The 21,002-nt window shown below is 40.3% G+C and overlaps 1 protein-coding gene across 1 annotated transcript; it reads left to right on the forward strand.

The window, feature by feature from the left end:
* Positions 1–15: 15 nt before the first annotated feature.
* CUNH12orf4 (chromosome unknown C12orf4 homolog) lies at positions 16–20,206 on the forward strand. The gene is made up of 14 exons (XM_041398763.1): positions 16–89; positions 1,230–1,424; positions 1,669–1,814; positions 2,908–3,089; positions 4,560–4,659; positions 4,739–4,860; positions 6,280–6,386; positions 7,907–8,104; positions 9,720–9,848; positions 10,898–10,966; positions 12,433–12,635; positions 17,594–17,651; positions 18,880–18,947; positions 19,959–20,206. Exons 2-14 carry the CDS (start codon positions 1,247–1,249, stop codon positions 20,049–20,051), a joined length of 1,653 nt encoding a protein of 550 aa, XP_041254697.1. The 5' UTR covers positions 16–89; positions 1,230–1,246; the 3' UTR covers positions 20,052–20,206.
* Positions 20,207–21,002: the final 796 nt, after the last annotated feature.

The raw sequence follows: 21,002 nt of genomic DNA on the forward strand, positions 1-21,002 counted from the left end.
AGCTGCGATGATGAGAGCGGGTAGGCGGAACATCCCGGCTCCCCCTTCCCCGAGGCTCGGTTAACCCGCGGCTGCCCGCCCGGAGCCAGGTGAGCCGGGACGGGACGGGCTGGCACGGCCGGGAGGCTCCCGGTGCCCGCGGGCGCTGCCGCTTCCAGCGGAGGGCATGCGAACACCGGGAGCTCCCCGCGGCTGGGAGGGGGCGGATGGACTCCCACAGGCCATGTTCTGTCGGCTTTGAGCCTACGATTTCAGGTCCTCTTTGGAACAGGGGGTTTGTCCCCCGCTCCCTTTCTATCAGCTTCCTCCCCACCTCCTCGCTGCATTGGGGAGCAGCAGAAAGAGCGTGGTCGGGTTTGTGTTTCCCAGTATTTCCCTTTGAATCCCACTCCCATAGAGGCCGTGACACCGCCTCGCGTTGGTTGTCCTGAGATGTTTTTGAAACTGACTTGTTTCGTCTGTGTCTAACACATATGTTTGTTCACAGAAAAATCCACCCCCCCCCCCAAAACCCAACAAAAAACCCACCAAAACCTAAACCCGTGTTTCCCTCGGGGTGTGGTTTTTAGCACTGGGGAGGATTCGGCTGAGTCAATGTGTCCAGCTTTGTAGGTGGTGTTCGAAACAGGGGGATGTGAATGAGCAGAGGAGCCTTGTGGAGGGTAAAAATACCAGCACGGTTGTCCCAGCCTGTATTTTCACTCTACCCCTTGCATCTCTTTTGGCTTATTTTTAATGCAGGTTACAGAAAGACAGAATCAGCTCTTTCTAAAAATCGTGGCAAACATCTGCTCCCCCACTCCCCAGGCCTTGCACCTGCAGAAAGGAGGAAATAAAATCTGTGTGCACTCTGCAGGATTTCAGCTTTTGAGGCATCCATGACCAGAAGTCAGAGTGTTTTGGTTAATTTTCTATTTATCAGGATTCCCATCTGCCCTGCTTCTGCTTTTAAGTCAGGAGATTTACGCTGTAATTTTTAAGAGCAATTACCCACATTTATATATTGACCCACTCAAATACCTTTTAGAGGCATTTGATATTTCGGAAACTGGTATTTATGCTTCAGTTCCAGATGCATGTATTGGAAGTCAAAACTGAGTATCTATGAAAATTTGGGGGGTTACGTATTTTTGGCTGTTAATTATTAGCAAAGCCATGGCTTTTCATTACCATTTTTTACTTCTGATTTTACGAAAATGTAATTCTTGTTACTTTCATTTCTGTTGCAGGAAACAAACTCAAGAGGATGAAGCCTAATAAAGGAAAGACTTTAACTAGAGAGAGAGACTATGTGTACAAATTCAGTGCTGGAAATGAACATTTGGTGATTACCGTGCCTCTCAAATTCCCTGTGCAAGAGAATATCAGTCATTTGCATGGACGTCTGATGGTTCTGCACAACCTGCCATGCTTTATAGAAAATGGTATGAATTGATTTCTTAAATTAATCTCACATATCCTTGCCCACAAGTATCTTACAGCTTGCTCTAAGAAACCAAAAGAACAGTGTTTTACTGGAACAGTGTTTACAAAATTGGTTTTTTAAACAGCAAAACATCAGAGAAAATTACTGTCAGTGCTAGCAAGGAAAAGGTTTTACTTACAGGTTTCGTGGGTGATTGTTGATGTGTTCTGTTGATGGACCATTTTCTTCTTGTTACAAAATAGACCTGAAGCAATCTCTTAGTAAATTTGTAGAAGAGGAAACCATAAAAGATTATGACAGAGAAGCTGAAGTGGCTCTGGAAGCAGTGAAATCAGGAAAAGTAGACATCAACCAGCTGGCAGATACTTGGGCTAAAGCATATAAAGAGGTAAGAATAAGGCTGGAAAGTTAATATTCAAGGCTTGTTTTGTATGTCTGTATGTGCAATCACAGTTGTGAGGATGAAATATTACACTAAAATTCACTGCAATTCTTGCAGATTTTTCTTTGTATCTGAAAGTGAGCATCGAGTCTTCATCCTACAAGTACTTAGTCAGGTTTTTCTTAAATTTAATTAAGTAGAAAGATAGAAAATGGAGAGGCAAAAATGGAGGTTTGTTCATTCAACAGTTGATACTCAAACAAAACATAGGTGTAAGGTTTATAGTAGCTTAGAATTAAAGCAAGAGGTAATAAAGTGACACTCCTATCCTAAATCTCAGTAACAGCAATTAAGGTTAGAAGGAGAAAGTGTATAGTTGAGAGAGACTTTTCAGTTCATTGTTTGGGTTCATATTACTATTTCATATTAATTAAGAAGGATGAGGCTTTAGTTGGAATAATGTCTCCAGTTTCACATGGGATCTTAAAAGTAGTGGAGTGCAAAAGAGCTGGAGGAGTCCTACTGAAAAGAAAAAATGAATGACGAACCTGCAGCATCTGAAGAAAAGTTAATAGGAATTGAATTTTCTTCTCACGAAATACAGAAAAAATGTGGAAAATTCCATAAAGGGTTTGCAAAACTGGCATTTTTGGGCTGTTCTTTGTTGAATAAAAATAGCCTTTCTTCAATAAGTGGTGTTGATGGAATTCTTAGTGACATCAGCTGTTAGTCATCCTCACTAGCAAAGCATTTCTGTTTGTACAGCTGGTGTTCTGGGCCTTATCTAAAATTCATCAGGTGCAAATATTATTGTGGATATTGCTCTTCTTTCCCAGCTGGTGTTGTGTGAAAATTGGTAATTCCTTACTGTAGTCCAAGCCTTAATGATTCTGGCTTTAGTTGCTTTGAAAGAGAAAGAATGGGAGAGGAGAAAATTGAAAGCTAAAGTAGAATGCAGGAAGCTTAAATTAGGGAAGATAATTTATGTATGGCACAGGCTGTGTGTGGGGGCTCCCATGGTTTTACCCCACCATTATGAGGGATCTTGATATGTCCTAAGAGGTATCTTATCCTTTAAAATCTCTTACATTTTCTTTAGACAACATTAGAACATGCCAAACCTGAAGAAACCAGCTGGGATGAAGATTTTGCAGATGTTTATCATGATCTGATCCATTCTCCAGCTTCTGAAATGCTGTTAAACCTGGAACACAATTATTTTGTTAGCATTTCAGAATTAATAAGTGAAAGGGACGTGGAACTGAAAAAGCTACGTGAAAGGTATTACTTTTTTTTTTTATTTAGGTTTTCCTTTCTCTTATTAAATAGGGGTACATGCCACTGGGTGTGTAAACTCATAGGACAATGTGTGTAGCTTATATTTGTCTGTGTAAACCCAAAGTCAGACAACACTTGGCTGGCACAAGAGTATTTAGAGCAAGGGGGAATGGCTTCAAACTGAAAGAGTGAAAATTTAGATTGGATATTAGGAAAAAAATTCTTTACTCAGGGTACGGTGAGGCCCTGGCACAGGTTGCCCAGAGAAGCTGTGGCTGCCTCATCCCTAGAGGTGTCCAAGGACAGGTTGGATGGGGCTCTGAGCAGTCTGGGTCAGGTGGAAGGTGTTCCTGCTGATGGCAGGGGTTGGAATGAAATGAACATTCATGTCCTTTCCAGCCCAAACCATTCCATGATTCTATGATGTCATTAGGGTCAGCTACCTTATATTACTTTGGTGGCCTTCTGTTATTTTCAATGACTAAGGAGAATTTGAGTTTTGATTTTCAGAAAGCGTTGAGTTTGTGTAGGCACACAGTTTGTGGAAATGGGGAGTGGGGCTGTTTTGCCTCATCCCCAATGGGCTACAGCTGTGAAAAGCAGATGAACAATATTGAAGGTAATGAGACATGGAGTGCCCAGGTGCACTGACCAGTCACCAGAGGGACACACAGGTGCAGTGCATGTAAGGTGAGGGGTATAAAAGGTTGGGCTGAAAGGCAAGATGAGAAGATGCTTGCAGCCTTCTGGTGTGATGTTGCTCTGTATGGGTGAACCTCTTTGAAGTTGTGTGGTGACGCTCTGTGTATCATGGTACAGTCATGGCTGTCCTGACTGCAGAGTATGCTGTGTTAAGTTTGAGCCCAGAGTTCTCCCATAAGCTTGCATAGCTGCAGGTGGCTCCTTTATCCACAAGAGGGAACATGTTGAGTGTGGATTTTTCTTTTTGTGCCAGAGTAATTTCAGTAGGTCTGGTTTAGCATTCTCAGTAGCAATATTCCTCTTGAGCTGTGTGTGTTTAAACTCACATTAGACAGTGCATAATCAGTTTGTGCTATGGTTTCTTCTGGACCAAATTATAAATATTTCTAGTTTGGGGGTCAATGTTGCCAGTAAGGTGTTAGCAAATCTTTTTGCTGCTATTGCCTCTTCTCAAGTATGCATACAGAAGAAAGAGCAGTGTTATTGATAGAGCTCAGGTGTAATGTAGCTGTGTATTGACTCTGCTGGAATTTATCACGTCCCTGTGTTGGTGGCAGCTGAGACTGTCCCAAATGAGGGTAGGTGGTGTTCCGTTTATACAGGAGCTGACTTGTGTCCCTGACCCTTAATGCCAGTTTGTGTTGTGGATTTTCATTGCTAAATCTGTGACTGTTCATTCTGACAGTAACAAACAACCAAATCTGTTGTTGTATCACAGCAAAGGGTGTTCTGCTGCCAGTCTTCTGAAATCTGTGTTTGCTTCTCTTTCAGGCAAGGGGCTGAAATGGATAAGGTGATGCAGGAGCTTGGGAAGTCACTGACTGACCAGGATGTGAATTCCTTAGCAGCTCAGCATTTTGAGTCTCAGCAGGTAACTAAAATGTGTCCTGCACATAATCACCTTAAAAAGAACACCCACACCACTCAAACTATCACTGCTCTTTTGTCAGGATTTGGAGAACAAATGGACCAATGAATTAAAGCAGACTACTGCTATCCAGAAGCAGGAATATCAGGAGTGGGTGATAAAGCTTCATCAGGACCTAAAGAATCCTAACAACAGCTCAGTCAGGTATTTAATTCCTCTGTGATGCTTAATTTCAGCTGAAATAGTTCAAAGGATTTGCGTTTGCATAATCTTCTAAATAGGATGCTATAGTCCTATTTATTATGATGTTATCATATCTGTAAATAATTTGCATAGGATAATCAAAGCATATCAAAGGTGAATAGACCATCACAAAGAAATATGTATCATTTTATGAGTTTCTTCATTGTGTGATGTTACAACCTCTCTGTACCAGAAAGTGTTGTAATGCACTAAAGTACAGCTTGACATGAGTGGAATTTCCTCCTATTTTGCCTTTCTCTCCTATGTCAGTGTCTTTGACAGTTTCACAAAGCTTCCTCTTATCTTGTAAGCATGTTCTGGAGAATAATGGTACTTTAAAAAATTGTAACAAGGGTTTAACTTAACAAGCCTCTTTTTAGTTTCATGTCTGTCACTGGACAGCTTAAAAAATGGAATTTTTTAGCGTGAGCACTTGTGGAGAGAGTTGAATGAGAAGCTTTCCTCTGTTTGAGGAAATGCCAGGGAATTTAGAATTTGTAAGTTGGGTGGGATCCTTATTCTTTATCACTAGTACATTGCTGCTTGACAGTTGAAATCGGTAGAATTGCTTGCAAGCTTATAAGAGATTTTTGGAGGTGAGGCACTTTGAAAACAGAAATGCCTCACTAATGCAGAAACAAATTGGATGCTGTTCTTTCATGTATTAGAAACAATATTTGTTGTTTCTACCAGACAGTTGAATTTAGGGAAAATATTAAAACTGATACCTGAAATGTTTCCTGGTAGTATGAACACTGTGGAACATTTGATAAGGTGGTTTTTAATCTCGTCTTTTGTCTGGGAAGAAAAAAAGAACTGCTTTATGTAATAACTTCATAAATTAGATTTTGGCTGCTGTAAATAGGTTTAAGAGAATTCTTTTTATTTTCCTTTTTCCTGCATTCTTACTATGTTATAGCTAGGTATTGTGACCTATTTCTATTTCTCAGTCTTGGAATGTTTTACAAATGGGGCAAGTAATGTAAATCTAACAGTGAAGTCTCCTCTTCCTGCTGCCAGGAAGGCAAAGGTGAAACCTCCTGAGTTTTGGCTGCTGTAAATAGGTTGAAGAGAATTCTTTTTATTTTCCTTTTATTCCTGCATTCTTACTATGTTATAGCTAGGTATTGTGACCTATTTTTATTTCTCAGTCTTGGAATGTTTTACAAATGGGGCAAGTAATGTAAATCTAACAGTGAAGTCTCCTCTTCCTGCTGCCAGGAAGGCAAAGGTGAAACCTCCTGAGTGGAGCTCATGCTCATAGGTTTGGTCTCCTGGTTTCCACAGTCCAGCTGAGAAAACTTGGGATAGCTTTCCCAAAGTTGTTGGTCTTGAATAAAAATTAGGATTAACTTTTTGGTCATTTTCTTATTATTTTAGTGATGAAATTAAAGTTCAACCCAGCCAGCTGAGGGAATCTGTGGAAGGAAATGGGAGAATCTATGAAGAGCAAAGGCTGTTAGAAGAAAGCTTTACTATTCATTTAGGTAAGTGGAGTAAACCAAATAACAGCTGGTAATAAATAATGTGTCCAAGGCATGTATTATTTACACTATTTAGCTCTCAGTGTCTATAATCCATAGTTTGGGGTTGTTTTGGTTTTTTTTCTTTACATGTGTAAGAGAACAGCATAAACTGTATCAAGCAATGTCTGAAATAGGTGGAAATCTTAATGGAAAATACTCTAGAAGCAAATTTTCATCCATTTTGGTTGGGTGACTCATGTGAAAAAGCACAGCAAAGCATACTGCCTAAAAATGATGCTTCGACTTTTCTTACATATGGTAGAAAAATGTGCTTACAAAATTCACTTCCTGTGATCAGTATATAGCAGAATAGATACTTGGAATTTGTATTTTTGTTTGTGTAGTAGAGTCTTCTTGAGCTGTTTTCACCGTGTTATGTTGTGCAGGAGTGGTTTAGGTCACTTAAAAAATCATCAGCAAAGGCATCAGCTAGAGGAGGTTTGATACAAATTTGCAAAATAGTGGAAAAGTTCAAAGGCAAGGTTCACTCTATTACTATACAGATAAAACACAGAGAGGAAAATTGGATTATAACAAAATCTAGGCAGAGATGGGCAGCAACAATCCTCCCAGTATCACAAACTTGGGAACTTGCAAGCTCTGAGAGCATCTCTGTCAGAGGGAAATGCTGGTGCAGCCTCCTGTGCTGCAAGCAAGCTCCAAGGATATCCCTTAGGACCACTGTCCATAGGGTCATAAGATGATTGCCTTGAGTCATTTGAAAAATGTTCATCCTCAGGTTGAATTGCTGGAGTTTCCAAAACTCCAACAGCAATGGTGCTGTTGCCCTTGGGCCATGGATCAGGTAGGGGGTGTTTCCAGGCTGTCAGGGGCTGACTGATGATCCCCTCCATGCAGCTCCCATTTCAGCCATGCAGGAGTTCCTGGGATGGCCAGGGGATGCCTCAGCACCCAGCTCATTGCACAAATTCCTAAGACCTAGCAGGAGTTTGAGCTTGTGGTTCTGGGGAGGGTGGGGAAAAGGATACACCACCACACATCAGTATTTCATCCCTAGCCCTGCAGTATTCCTCAGGAAGAACTGCTTCACAGAAAGGGTTGGAAGGGTCTGCCCAGGGAGGTTTGGAGTCCCCATCCCTAGGGGTGTCCAAGGAATGCCTGGATGTAGCACTCGTGCCCTGGGCTGGTGACAAGGTGGGGATTGGGCACAGATTACACTTGATTTTGGAAGTCTTTTCCAAGCTTAATAATTCTGTGATTCTGCAGTGAGAATAAGGCTCATTTTGGGCATGGACAAGTCTCACTTTGTGAAAACACTGCGTTTTTATTGCTACTTTGTGAATTGTTGATGTGTCTGTAAAACTGAATGTGTGGCTGAGAGCTTCCTCAGGGTGTTACTGGTTACAGCTCCCTTCCAGATTTTTAGGGAAGCACTTTGTGCCCTTGTATTTCAATCTGAGTTTGGCATGTTGCACTAAGTTAGACTTCCACTGGGATTAAGCCATGTGTGCTCTGTGCAGGAGCTCAGCTGAAGACCATGCACAACCTGAGGCTGCTGAGAGCTGATATGTTGGATTTCTGCAAACACAAGCGCAATCACCGCAGTGGGGTGAAGCTGCACAGGCTTCAGACTGCAATGTCCCTCTACTCAACTTCCCTATGTGGCCTGGTGTTACTGGTGGATAACAGGATCAGCTCATACAGCGGAATCAAAAGAGGTGAGCCTTTTAATGGAAGGTATCATGTCAGGGAAAATGACTAAAATAATAAATTAGAATAAAATCTGGCTGTCGTTTCTCACAGAAAAATACTATTTGTAAAATTAAAATTCAGTGGGGGGCACTCATGTTTTGCATATGTTACGGCAAAAGGGTAAAAAATACAAAAAGAGATGAGGATGGGGATTAGTGTTGTGCTGTTATCTCTCATCTCTTTCCTATATTTTGTGTCTGAGTAACAAATAATATTGGAGAGGACCCTTCAATATTGATTTAGACAAATTTATTGTAGGAGTTCCTAACTTTTTAATACCAGATTATCACACTGAAACCTATTTGCAAAAATGAAAAAGAAATATGCCTAGATTTTAAAGTGATAGGTAAATATATAAAAATACCATGTTGTTTTGATACTGTGAATGCCGTTAAAAATGAACAATAGGAATATGACTTCCCTACTCCTGGAAAGTTTGATTAATAGCAATTTGAAGTGCGTGTCTTTTGAGTAAGTGGGCACTATGATGGTGTTTTCTATCAAGGTTAACCAAAGAAACTTCTGTTTATTCCTGATTGACTTTCCCACTTGTGTCTTGAAGTTTAACACCACAGTTTGTGGTAATTGGGAGTGGGGCTGTGGAGCCTCATCCCCAGTGGGCTACAGCTGTGCAGGACAGCTGACCAGTATTGAAGGATTTATTCCTGGTTGACTCTCCCACTTGGTAATTGGGAGTGGGGCTGTGGAGCCTCATCCCCAATGGGCTACAGCTGTGCAGGACAGCTGACCAGTATTGAAGGTAATGAGACATGGAGCGCACAGGTGCACTGACCAGTCACCAAAGGGTACAGAGGGCACACAGGTGCAATGCATGAACCGTGAGGGGTATAAAAGGTTGGGCTATAGAACAAGAAGGGTGGACACTTGAAACCTTCTGAAGTTATCTGGTGTTACTTGTATGGGCTGATGCTTACAGCTTTTGCAAATTGTATGGTGGTACTCTGTGTATCACAGCTGACTCAGCTGTGGCATATGCTGTGACAAATACGCTTGGAATGTCTTTTTTTGACTATCACTTGCCATTGTTCTTGCAGACCTAAAAAAAATGCACAGTAGTGCTTGATATTTCCTGGAAAGTTGGAATCAGGCTTGTAGCAAGAAGGAGAGGGAAGTGTACCAGGAAAAACTGCAGTTGCATTTGTTGATTGCTGTTGATGGTTTCCCAGTAGTTTAATTGTAACAGTATTATCTTGTACTTATTTTGCAGGTACTTTAACTGTTTAAATATTTAAATGAATAACAAAAGGAGAGTATCTGGTTTTATGCTAAATTTTAGGCAATGAGAGAAAACAGAAATTTAAATAATGCCATTAAACACAAAATTGCATCTTGTACCACTAGCTAGAACCTGCAGCCACAGTAGAGGGGAAAGTATGGAACCATGTCACAATCTGTCAAATGTAATCCTCAATAAATTTTGGAAGAGGAGTCCAGTAGGGCTTTATCTGCTTTTGGAGAGTTTGCCTTTATAGCTGGATTTACTTGATCAGTAGAGTAGAATTACATAAGGTTACTGAGCACAACCTCAGGACATGCATTTCAATCTTATTTTTTTCCTAGATTTTGCAACTGTTTGCCAAGAATGCACGGATTTCCATTTTCTTGGAATCCAAGAACAACTTGAAATTGTCCAGAAAGTTGTACTTAAGGCCAGAGCACAGCGTAGCAGCAAGACAAAAAGACACCACGGTCAGTGACAACCAAAATTACCCTCCTTGAAATAGAACAGTGGTCAGTGGGATGTTTGTGGGCAGGGCAGAATTGATGCCACTTTTTTGCAGTTATTTAATGTGTAAAATGGAATGTTTGGGTTCATCAAGAAACTGTGTGAAACTCACAGAGAATGTGATGTTCGGGTAGTGTCTTTGCTGCTCCTTTAAAATGAATCAACATATAAAACTCGCATTTTAACAGCATGGGAAGTATATCAGGCCATTCTGCTTTCCTTAGCTGCCTGTAGCAGCACAAACTTTATCTGTCTTTACCTGTTTATTGCCATGTACATTTAAATCTTAAAAAATTGCAGAAAAAGGAGTTTACTACTTTTCCCCCCTTCCTTTAAAGTGAATGCTGAAAACCAAATAAATTGACTAAATGTGTATTTAGCTTTCTTGTACTGACCAAAGCTTTGGGAATGGTTTTCCTTATATTTGTGTTTGCAAATGGCTGGGAAATGCTCTGACCACATGGTGTTTAGGCAGTGCAGTTGTACATCATGTAACTTTTGTTTTCGCTCCAAAGAGCTACTTACGTGATTTAAATGCATCAGGAATGTGAACAAATGTGAGTACACAAAAAAACTTCCCTTGAGAACCTGTGTATTGCTCCATCTCAAGGGAAATGGTGAAAGCTGGTTTTATGCTGCTGATTTATGTCAATCTCTTAGGAACAAATTTGTTTGAATTTATTACGTTATTGAAAGTAATAGCAAGATACTATGTGGTTGTGGGGGCAACTTCCAAAGTTTCATGTTATGTCTGAGAATATTGTTTGCTTTTGTCCAAATGAAGAAATATCATGGGATGGTAAGTAAGACAGGCAGGGATTTGAGGTTGGATTCAGTTTGGGGTATGTTGAAGACAGCAAAAATTCTTCTACCCATCCCCCTTGCATTTTGGGGACTTTATGCTAACTTCATGGTCAAAATTCAAGCCAGATATCTGTACACGAACCTTTTCATGCCAGAGTGTAATTAATAGAGGGTATGATTAATATTTGTTCTGTGTGTTCATATACAGAAAACAGAATCAGTGGGAATGAAGATAAATTAAAGAATATTGAACGAAACCAGTCGAACATTTTACCGGGTGAGTTGTGTGGCATTGACCCCCTCTTCCTGAAGCAAATTGTGTTTTATATGTCCATATTTTTAGCTCTAAAGTCAGAACATAAATTATAAACTGAACCCAAGCTGACCTCAATCAGAGGAGAAGGATGTTCCTGTGGCTGAGGCAGAGAACTGGGTGTCAGGACATCTGGTTTCTATTCCCAGCTTTGCCACTGCATCACATGGTGTGGGGCAAATCACTTCTTTGCCTAAAGTTTCCTTTTGGAATTTGAGGGTGGAAAAAAGAACTCTGAGCATCTTGGGGGAAAGGTGAAACTTCAGTACTAGCAGCTAATTTTGTTTTTGAGAATGGCTATATGTATATCACTGCTGTGGTACAGAAAAGCAATTTTGAGTGGATTTTTTAACTTTCAGAAATCCTCTCTCAGGGGAAGTATCTTCTGTGTATATTGTGATGTTTAATAAGGAAAGCTGCTGTTGAATTTGAAGATGAATATGCATTTGGAGGGGGGAGGAGTTAAGTCCATACAACCCATGGTTGAGTGAGGTCTTATTAAAATTGATTTAATGACTGTCTTAAATATTTTTAGTATGAGTGGATTATAAATCAACTTGGACCAGATAAATCCAGTTGTCTTGTAGTAGTGGCCTGTGTTACTACTTGTAGGTGGCCACTGCTGGGTATTCCTGCCTCCTTAGGTATCATCCAGAAGGCGTACAGACCCATTCTGCAGCTGTTCCAGTTCAAAGACAGAATCTTCACTTCAGTGGCCAGTGGGAATAGGTTTGAAGGAAGATGTTCATTTGTTGACTGAAACAGCGGGGGCATTGCACACCTGCTTTTCCCTTGACTGTACTATAGACTTTAGATCTTCAGTGCAAAGGAACAATGGAGAGACCTGGATTTCACTGCCTCTCACCTTTGATAAATGAATACTAAGTCTGAAAATACCCCCAACAAGATGTCTTGGTTCCTTTTTTCAAACAACTCTGTAACTCGCCTTCCCACTACTCTGAATTATTTTAAATTCTAATGGTCACTGATCCCTTTGTGTTCCAGTGCCATATCTCAGTTGTTACATAACCCACTATCTTTTTCCACAGGCTCTGCATCCTTTTTTGACCTTTCCGCCTCCCACATCTGTCTCCAATTCTGTGCTTGCATTGTGTATTTTGAGTATTGCACCTCCTCTGGGTTTGTTTTTCTGTTTTGTGCTATATAGAGATCATATCCTGTACTGGCACTGTTATGGTTTATTACACCATGTGGCCATGATGCCAGTGGAACCCATCAAAGCAAGGGAGAGAGTTGTGGGATGGATGTAAAACAGTGACAGTCCAAGAGATTTTAGATCTCCTGTGTACGTCCTCATCTCTGCTGTATATTTCTATTTGCCTTTTATCTTTCTTACGCTTACAAACAATGGATTTCAGTACAGATCACTACCATGATTTCTTGCCTTCCTGGTTTGCCTTATTGTGCAGGAGAGTTCTACATCACACGGCACTCAAACCTCTCAGAAATCCACGTTGCCTTTCACCTGTGTGTGGATGACAACGTCAGGTCTGTGAATGTGACTGCCCGTGACCCGGCCATCATGGGGCTCAGGAACATCCTCAAGGTCTGCTGCACACACGACATCACCACCATCAGCATTCCCCTCCTGCTGGTGCATGAAATGTCAGAAGTAAGTAAATGGAAACATATGGGCTGGTTTCATATCCTTGGATTTTTGCAAGTGGTGTGTTTCATGCTGATTTAGGCCAAATGGGATGGTTTTTCTCACTCACAGGCTTCTGCCACACCACATGGTACTTGTATCTACATGGTGACCCAAATTGAGGAGCTAGACCAATTAAAAACATCTCAGCCAGCTGAATCACTCGAAGTTTTTATTCCCACCCTTCCTTTTGGACAATTCACTTCCTGGATCCATCTCACTGCAGTGGTACAAGTATTAATAGAAGATGGGACTACATAGCTGGAAGCTCTTGCTTAGAAACTCTATCTTCAGAGCTGCTGATGCAGTAGTGATACCAGATTCCCTCTTTTTATTATCATTAGCTGTAAACATTAAAACTAAATTTTGGGAGCCGCAGAACTGGCAAAGCTTGACTTAGAGTTCTGTAAATCTAAACGCTACCTTTGCCTTCTGTAAGTCTTCTACCACCTCAGCCCTACACAAGAGCAACCAAATTTCACCTTCACTTTGAACTGTCTCTTCCTTCACTGCCTAATTTCTGTCCCTGTTTCCTCTCTAAGTCCCCTCAAGTACTGTCTGGGTAAGAGGCAGCATATTGCTGATGCTCTTTGTGTTCTTCCTTAACTGTTCTGAGTTTTGTATTTTCTTCTGTAGTGGCACTCTGATGTAGGCCTTGTCTCACAATCAGCTGTAACATTTCTCAGCACACAGCAATTTAAAACTATTGGCAGCCTCTTTTCTCTGTCACAACTGGCTCACAGAGAAGAAAAGGGGTGGCGAAGGCAGGGAGTACAGCCATATGCCTTATATCCTAAAGAGCTGGAAAGTCTGTAAACCTAAAGAAATGAGAAAAGGAAGATAATTCTGTCATCCATGTAAGGATATCAGTAATAATTACAGTCTGTTGGAGAGGTTTCTTTTTTAAATAACGCTTTGATTTTTCACTTTTAGATTCAATATTGACTTTCCTTTGTGGAAGTGGCTAACTCACAGAAAGATAAATGCTCACTAGTGGATTACCTTTAACAGTGACACATTTTATAATAGAATTTACTGGAACACAGAGCAGAAGTCACCCATTTTTGCAGGATCAGGGTCTATTACCATGAAAAGCAAGCAATGAAAAAGGTAAAAAGACACAATAATGAAGCTTCTAAAGGATGTATTTCCATACATAAAAGTAGACTTTTAAGAACAGATGAGATTTTTTATGAAATTTTTCATCTTTTGTATTGAGATCTTTCTTTGGGCACAAATGCAAGTAATCAACATGCAGGACAGCAGCCTGGGTCACTCATTGGGACCCAGCTGCTGTGTTTCAGAAATTTATTAAATATATTGACCATTTTTTAATCAAGGTGCCACCTGATTATATTCTTCTGGGTTTTGTTTCCTTTAAACCTGGTTAGTTCTGGCTTTGCATATCTGTATTTTAAACTACAACTAGAGCACCTGACCAAGTGTTCAACATGCCTTGAGATGTGTGAAACTGAAGAATTATCTTCTTGTCTAGTGCTGGATTCTTAAAAGATCCTGGTGAAACAATTTACCTTTTGTATTAAGCTGTAAGTCTTTGCAGAGTAAGCAGAAAGTGAGCTGGATGGTAAGTGTGTCTTAAGGCACAGCTGCTTTGTATGACTTGCATTAGCAGCTTGCTTATTACAGTGCTTGGCAGCTGGCTGACGTGATTTGAAACACACAAATCTGTAACTCCTTGTTGAGGGAAAAGTGAGTAATGACAGATTGCTGAAAGTTACCCTGAACCCGGTGCCTTTGGCAGCCGCAGTTCTGACTCTGCATTTACCACCTACAGAAGAACGTTTTTGTGGGGTGGTTAACCAGGAGCCCAGCTGCAGAGATGTTTCCATGCTTCCCTGGGACAGGCATTCATTAGCAGGGTTCTCTGTGCTTTTTCCAAAGATTTTCTCCTAATGTAGATGGAAGAGTGGTGTTTATATCCTCACAAAAGTAATTACAGTATCACAGACGGCTTTGGGTTGGAAGAGACGTTAAGCTCATCCTGTCCCATCACCTGCCATGGCTATGGACACCTTCCACTCTCCCAGGTTGCTCCAACCCCATCCAAACTTTCCTGAAATACCTCCAAGCATGGAGCAGCCACAGCTTCTCTGGGCAGTCTGTGCCAGGGCCTCACCACCCTCCAATCTAAGCCTGCTCTCTGTCAGTTTGACTGTCTTGATCTCAATGAGGCTGTTAGATTTCATTGTTATTTCTATTTAAAAAAATAAAGAATTCTGTTTTCCTTTGTTTTTCTTATGGCAAGAACAACCAAAACAGATCTCTCTGGTCTGATCATTAAATTAAATGAAGGCAAGAAATTGGATTTGATACCTCACAAAGGCAAAAGCAGGCAAGTTTGATTTCAGGCCAAGTGAGGTGTTACTGATCACTGGAATATGCTATAAACTGGGGAATGAAATGGCTCTAACAGCAAGGCATTGCTAAAAATGCCAGAGCTGGCACCCTCCCTTGGTAGTTTCAACATTGCTGTTGTCCACACAGCAAAGTAACAAAAATGTGACTCTTCAGTGATCTCAGTCTAGTTGTCTCTATTACCATAATTTAAGACAAAATTGTTTTTTAAAAAAGAAATGAAAGGAGTATAAACTGTGTAACAAATATTTATGAATATAGTTTATGTCCATAGAGAGGTTACTGACATATGTGTTGACCTCAAATGTTTCTCAGCTGAGATTCCTGCCTTTTGAATTTATATCTGGTCATCCAGTGTTTAGGATTTATACAGATGCACTGTGAGTTAAACACCTTGCTAATTCTTACTGAAATTACCCATTGAATTTAGTTTGAAATATTTTTCCACATGATGTATGTGGACTTTACTGTTTTACTTACTTGATTATGACATGGTTCTGCAAAGGCCCAAGCCCTAAGCAGCCCCACGTAGTGAGCCTGTCATAAATTAAATGAAAATAAAATCAAAAGGATTGCAGCATATCTTTCTCACTGTGAAAAATATGTGGAAGACCAGTGAAGCTGGTCTCTCCTCCCCTCCTTTTTTTTCTAAATGAGTCAAAGAAATCTTAATTTGACAGAATGATTGCATCTGAAAAAATGTTAATGTGTCTCTGCTAGTGAAAACACCTGAAGTTCCAGGTGGTTTTTTTTTTTTTTTAACTTTCTTGAATGCTATTATTCAAAACTCCCTCTAAGAGGTTGGCTGTTTGCTTTTTTGCTTTCTTGTGTCCTTCTCTGTACTTTGCATTGTTGCTTATCTGATCCTCCATTTCCACACCAGAGAAAACTCCTGGTGATGTGGTGAATTCATGAGAACTTTAGTGGTGAAGATAGATTAGAATTGAATCACTGCTATGTCATTTTCAGTTCTTGTGGCTTACATGGAGCAACATTGTTATTTCCCTGAGTGCCCACAAAATTTAGTCTCTCTGTTCCTCTGAAATAGTCCAAGGAATGGTGTCATATCCTGCTGTGTTGATCAGTCTTTTTAGGGCTTAATTCCCATCACTGATTGCTCAGGTGCTCCTGCGAGAGAATGTTCTTCTTAGCAGTGATCAAAACCAGGTGTAAACCTTACTTGTGACAGAAAGCAGTCATGGGCAGATGAGTTATAATAAACACCAAGTGTTGCTTCCAGAATGCTTAAAAATTTAAAAAGTCAAAAAGCAACCACAACAAAAGTATAAACCCAAACTTGTCCAGCACTATTCTGTCTGATTAATGTGCTGTATACTTTAAAAGCAACATGTAGGGATGCAGTGATTTGTATAATGAAGGCTTTATGAAAATATATTTCAAATTTACTCCGTTTTTAACATAGAGTGTATTTTGGGGGATTGCAGGAGATCCTCCCACCTGAGGAGGAACTTTGGCTTTCAGTAGTTGTTTAATGAAGCCACACATCCAGTTTCAGTTGTGTTATCACTGAGCATTCTTAGATTACCTTGCCTCTCAAATAACTTTAATCCTGAAATTAAGCTTTCTGATAACAACAGATTGCACTGTGTGTTTGACATTTCAAAATAGAACTGGCTTTATTGAATAGAAAAATATGTAAAGCTTAAGTTTGAAAAGGTACTTGGAATGATAGATCAGTTTCCACATCTATATTCCTGTATTCAGAGTAGGAAGTGCTCATCTTCATGTTGAAGATTACAGCAGAAACAAACAGATATTGTTTTCTTCTTCCTGAGAAGTGTTTGCAGTTAGTCATTCTGTCTCTGATGGAATTCCATCATCATGGTGTAACTGGCTTTCTAGCATACCAAAAATATTTAATGAACTTTATTCTTAAATTATTTAGCCCAGTGCTTTTAAACCACTGTGGTTTTCATGTCATGTTTTGCTATTTAAGTTTAGGTAAGGATTTGCTGGCTGTTGCTATCTGAAACTCCTTCATCAGATGCAGATGATTTGCTTGTTCTCACTCTTCCCATAAATGCATCTTAAGGAGGAAGAGCCTCTTCCCGTTCCAGTATTAGAGGGAGGGTTTTACTGAAGGTTGTGGGTATGCCAAGAAATACTAAACAGAACCAAGAACAGTTAGAAGTCATCATTGTGCTTTCAAGATGTGGTCAGGAGCCTGCCTTTGATTTGCTGAAGCATGAACCTGACAATTATCAATTGAATATTAGACTTTTTTTTGGAGCTCCACAGGAGACTCAAACAGCCCAGTTTCCAGTGGGTTTGACAGCATTTTTATTCAACACCTCAGTTAAAAAATGTTTAATATTATTCTGACACTGGCTCTCCTAGCAATAAGGAGTGGTGGTGTTTTTATGGTCACCTGTAAGGTATGTACTCCTGCCTAGAATGTTCTAAAAACTAGGTCCCAAATGCTGCTTGAAAATTATGTTCTAGGGCAAAAAATGTATTGCTTTTAATAATTCCCCTATTCTTGCTGGTTAGATTTGTGGGGCATTGAGGCTTTTTATTTCTTCATTTAGGAGATGACCATTCCATGGTGCCTGAAGAGGGCAGAGCTCGTGTTCAAGTGCGTCAAAGGTAGGGGAGTGGAGCCTCAGTGGTTCTGGGGAGCCAGTCCAGAGCAGGGACATGAATTCATTAAAGGGCTGGAGCAGCTCTGCTGGGAGGAAAGGCTGAGGGAATTGGGATTGTTCAGCCTGGAGAGGGGATTGCTTTGGGGTGACCTCATTGTGGCCTTCCAGTGCCTGAAGAGAACCCTCAGGAAAGATGGAGGGAGACTCTTGACAAGGACCTGGAGTGACAGGACAAGGGGTAATGGCTTCACACTGACAGCAAGTTTAGGTTGGATATTAGGAAAAAATAGTCCTCATGACTCAGCATGGTTTTCTGTCTTTCTAAGTGGTGTTTTTACTTTCTGCATTTTTTGTGCTGCACTTAAGTAGTTGAACCAGTCACTTTCTTTCAACCACCTGCTTGAGGAACCTCTTCCTATAGTAATTGGCCTCTAGTTCACATGGATATATCGTCTATATCATCCACTTCTATTAAACAAGTATTTTTCTGAGTCTCCTTATTTGCCACAAGAGGATTCCTGTGGCCTTTGGTAGTTCATTACTTGAGCAGTAAATGAGTGCTGAGCTTTTTCCCTATAGAATCATAGAATTGTTTGGGCTGGAAAGCACCTTAAAGATTTCAAACCCCTGCTACAGGTGGGGACATCTTCCACTATCCCAGCTTGCTCAGAGCCCTATCCAGCCTGGCCTTGAACACTTCCAGGGATGAAGCGGCCACAGCTTCTCTGGGCAACCTGTGCCTCCCCACCCTCACAGGGAACAGTTTCTTCCTCATATCCATCTAAACCTCCTCTCTGTAAGTGTGAAGCCATTCCTCCTTGTTCTGTCACTCCGGGTCCTTGTCAGGAGTCTCTCTCCATCTTTCCTGTGGGCTCCCTTCTGGCGCTGGGAGGCCACAGTGAGGTCACCCCTGTTTCTCAGTGAAAGGAAGCATGGAAAGAACTACTGACACACTGTTTGGAGAAACCCTCACTTCTGCTGTGTATCTCTGTGCTGCACAGATGGACTGATAATTCTGTCCTCAGTGTAGGTATTCTGCAGAACTCATCATTTGATATTTCTACATTTCATTCAGATTGCCCAAGTCTGATCTAAAGGCAGTTGAGGCCATCCCTAATTAAGGCAGTTCAAGCTCTACTTGTGTGTGGAAGCTCCCTCACTGCCTGCTCATGATGTAACTGCTGGGGAGTATTGCACAGGTACTCCAGACAGTGTCAATGCTGGTTTTTTAGGTTTCATGATGGAAATGGCCTCGTGGGATGGAGGAATTTCTCGGACTGTACAATTCCTGGTACCACAGGTAGGTGAAACCAAAGACTTATCCAACCTAGGAGACTGCTGGTAAAAAGTCGCATGTCAGCAGATCTAGTTGTTTTTTTTTTTTTGCAGTTGCCTGCTCCTTTTGAATGAGTTAAATGACTATCTGGTTTTGTTTCCTTGCCTATAAAATAGGAGTAAGGGTTGATTTATATTTTTGAATACCCAGTAGTATTTTTGAATACCCAGTAGAGAGGATGCTAAAATTTCAAACTGAGAAATTCACCTTTACAAACAGTGAATTCATCACCTTTGAAAAAGGTACTGTTTTTCCTATTACTTAATTACATTATTTACTTAATTACTTAATTACATTTTTCTGTTAATTACTCTGATACGCTAACCTTGTGTTACATAACTTGAGTTGTTTATTAGTCATATTGTCTAACAACATGGAAATCTGCAATGCAGAAAGTTCAGTCATGCTTTCACAAAAAAATAATTACTCCAGGTATTTGAAGTTAGTTCTGATTTAGATTCTGAAATTATTTCATTTGGAGTTGTAGCTGATCTTCAGAAACAGGAAGATGTCCAAAGATGGCCAGCATGAGGTTTGTTCTGAAAAGCAGTAAAAGTAGAGTTAATGTTAGGAAAGGAGTAATGTGTATTTCTTGACAAATTAGAAAGTTGCTGAGCAAGGAGGAAGCCACAAATAAATTCCAAATTTGAAGCTAGTCTTGAAATGCAGAGAGCAGGAGTCCTGTAGATAACAAGCAGCACAGTCCTGCTTATGTTTGGCAGAAGTAATCAATCCCTGGAACAAGAAATCAACTGGAAATGGTTATGTGGGTGTGTCACATAAATATACAGCCAGTATTTTTAGGTCAGTCTTTTAACTGAATTCAGTCAGATTATAACATGGTTTGAAAATTATTTTTGTTGTCTTCTGAACAGCATCGATTCTCTTAAATACCAAGAAACAAGATTGAGAGAGACTTAATTCTTCCAAACTACAAAAAGACAAAGCTTACCTGTGTGTTGTTGTTTTTCCCAGACAATTTCAGAGGAAATGTTTTACCAGCTGAGTAACATGCTGCCACAGATCTTCAGAGTATCCTCCACACTGACTCTGACCTCCAAGCACTGATTTCTGTGGGACACTAACCTGTATCCTATTGGCAGAGGATGAGATTAAGGAGATTCTGGACTAGAATGTCTCTTTCCTGTGGACTGATGACCCCAAAGTGGTATTTGTTGTAATTTCAAGAATTGTGTTGTAATAAAAGATAAATGTTGTCTGTTCTTGGCTGGTAGCAGCTGTTTTTGACCTCTTGTTTTGTTTCAGTACAGGATTGATGATTAATTCCTCACCTTTATCTGAAAGACATTCATTATAACTTGTAAGAGATCTACAGAAATATGTAGGTAATTCTCATAGGTAGTAGCAATAAGAGCTTATGCTAGGAGTGGGGTCTTCTGGCTTCTACAAACATTTGCTGCATTTTCTTAGTGACTTTTAGAAGAATGTGGAGCACATCAGAATAACCAATGGAATTTGTCATAGTGTCCATGGAATAAAATGTATTACTGCCTCATTTTACTGCTGCAAAATGAAAGACTTGAATCACAAACATTTACCCTGTTGCATTTTGTAGATTGTGAAAGTGTTTAAAAAAATTAATACACACTTGTGACAATAATTACAAATTTTTAAGTATAGGTCTTCCTTTTTTATTATGCTTTTTGCTTTATTTATTTTCCTTTATTTTACATTGAGAATTTTATGGCAACACTAAAGTGTTCTGGACACTTATACAGATAAAATTTGCTGCTTATTAATTAACATTTTATGACTAATCAAAAATGCCAGGGAGATATCTCAAGATGCAGCTATGACATTTCTTGGGACAAACTTGAATCCAGTCAAAAAAACCCCAACCAGATAACCCCTGTATCCCAGTGATGGGGGATAAGAGGGACACTGGGAACTGCTTTTGCCACCCAGCCTGGGCAATCTTGGATCCAGGAGCTGGAAGCAGCTTTTTCATGGACAGGGAAAGTCCTGTCAGGAACTGGGGTTCTTGGGATTGCCAGAACC

The sequence above is a fragment of the Onychostruthus taczanowskii genome, unplaced genomic scaffold (genome assembly GCF_017590055.1).
Source record: "Onychostruthus taczanowskii isolate IOZ18803 unplaced genomic scaffold, ASM1759005v1 scaffold15, whole genome shotgun sequence".
In the NCBI taxonomy this organism is placed as follows: Eukaryota; Metazoa; Chordata; class Aves; order Passeriformes; family Passeridae; genus Onychostruthus; species Onychostruthus taczanowskii.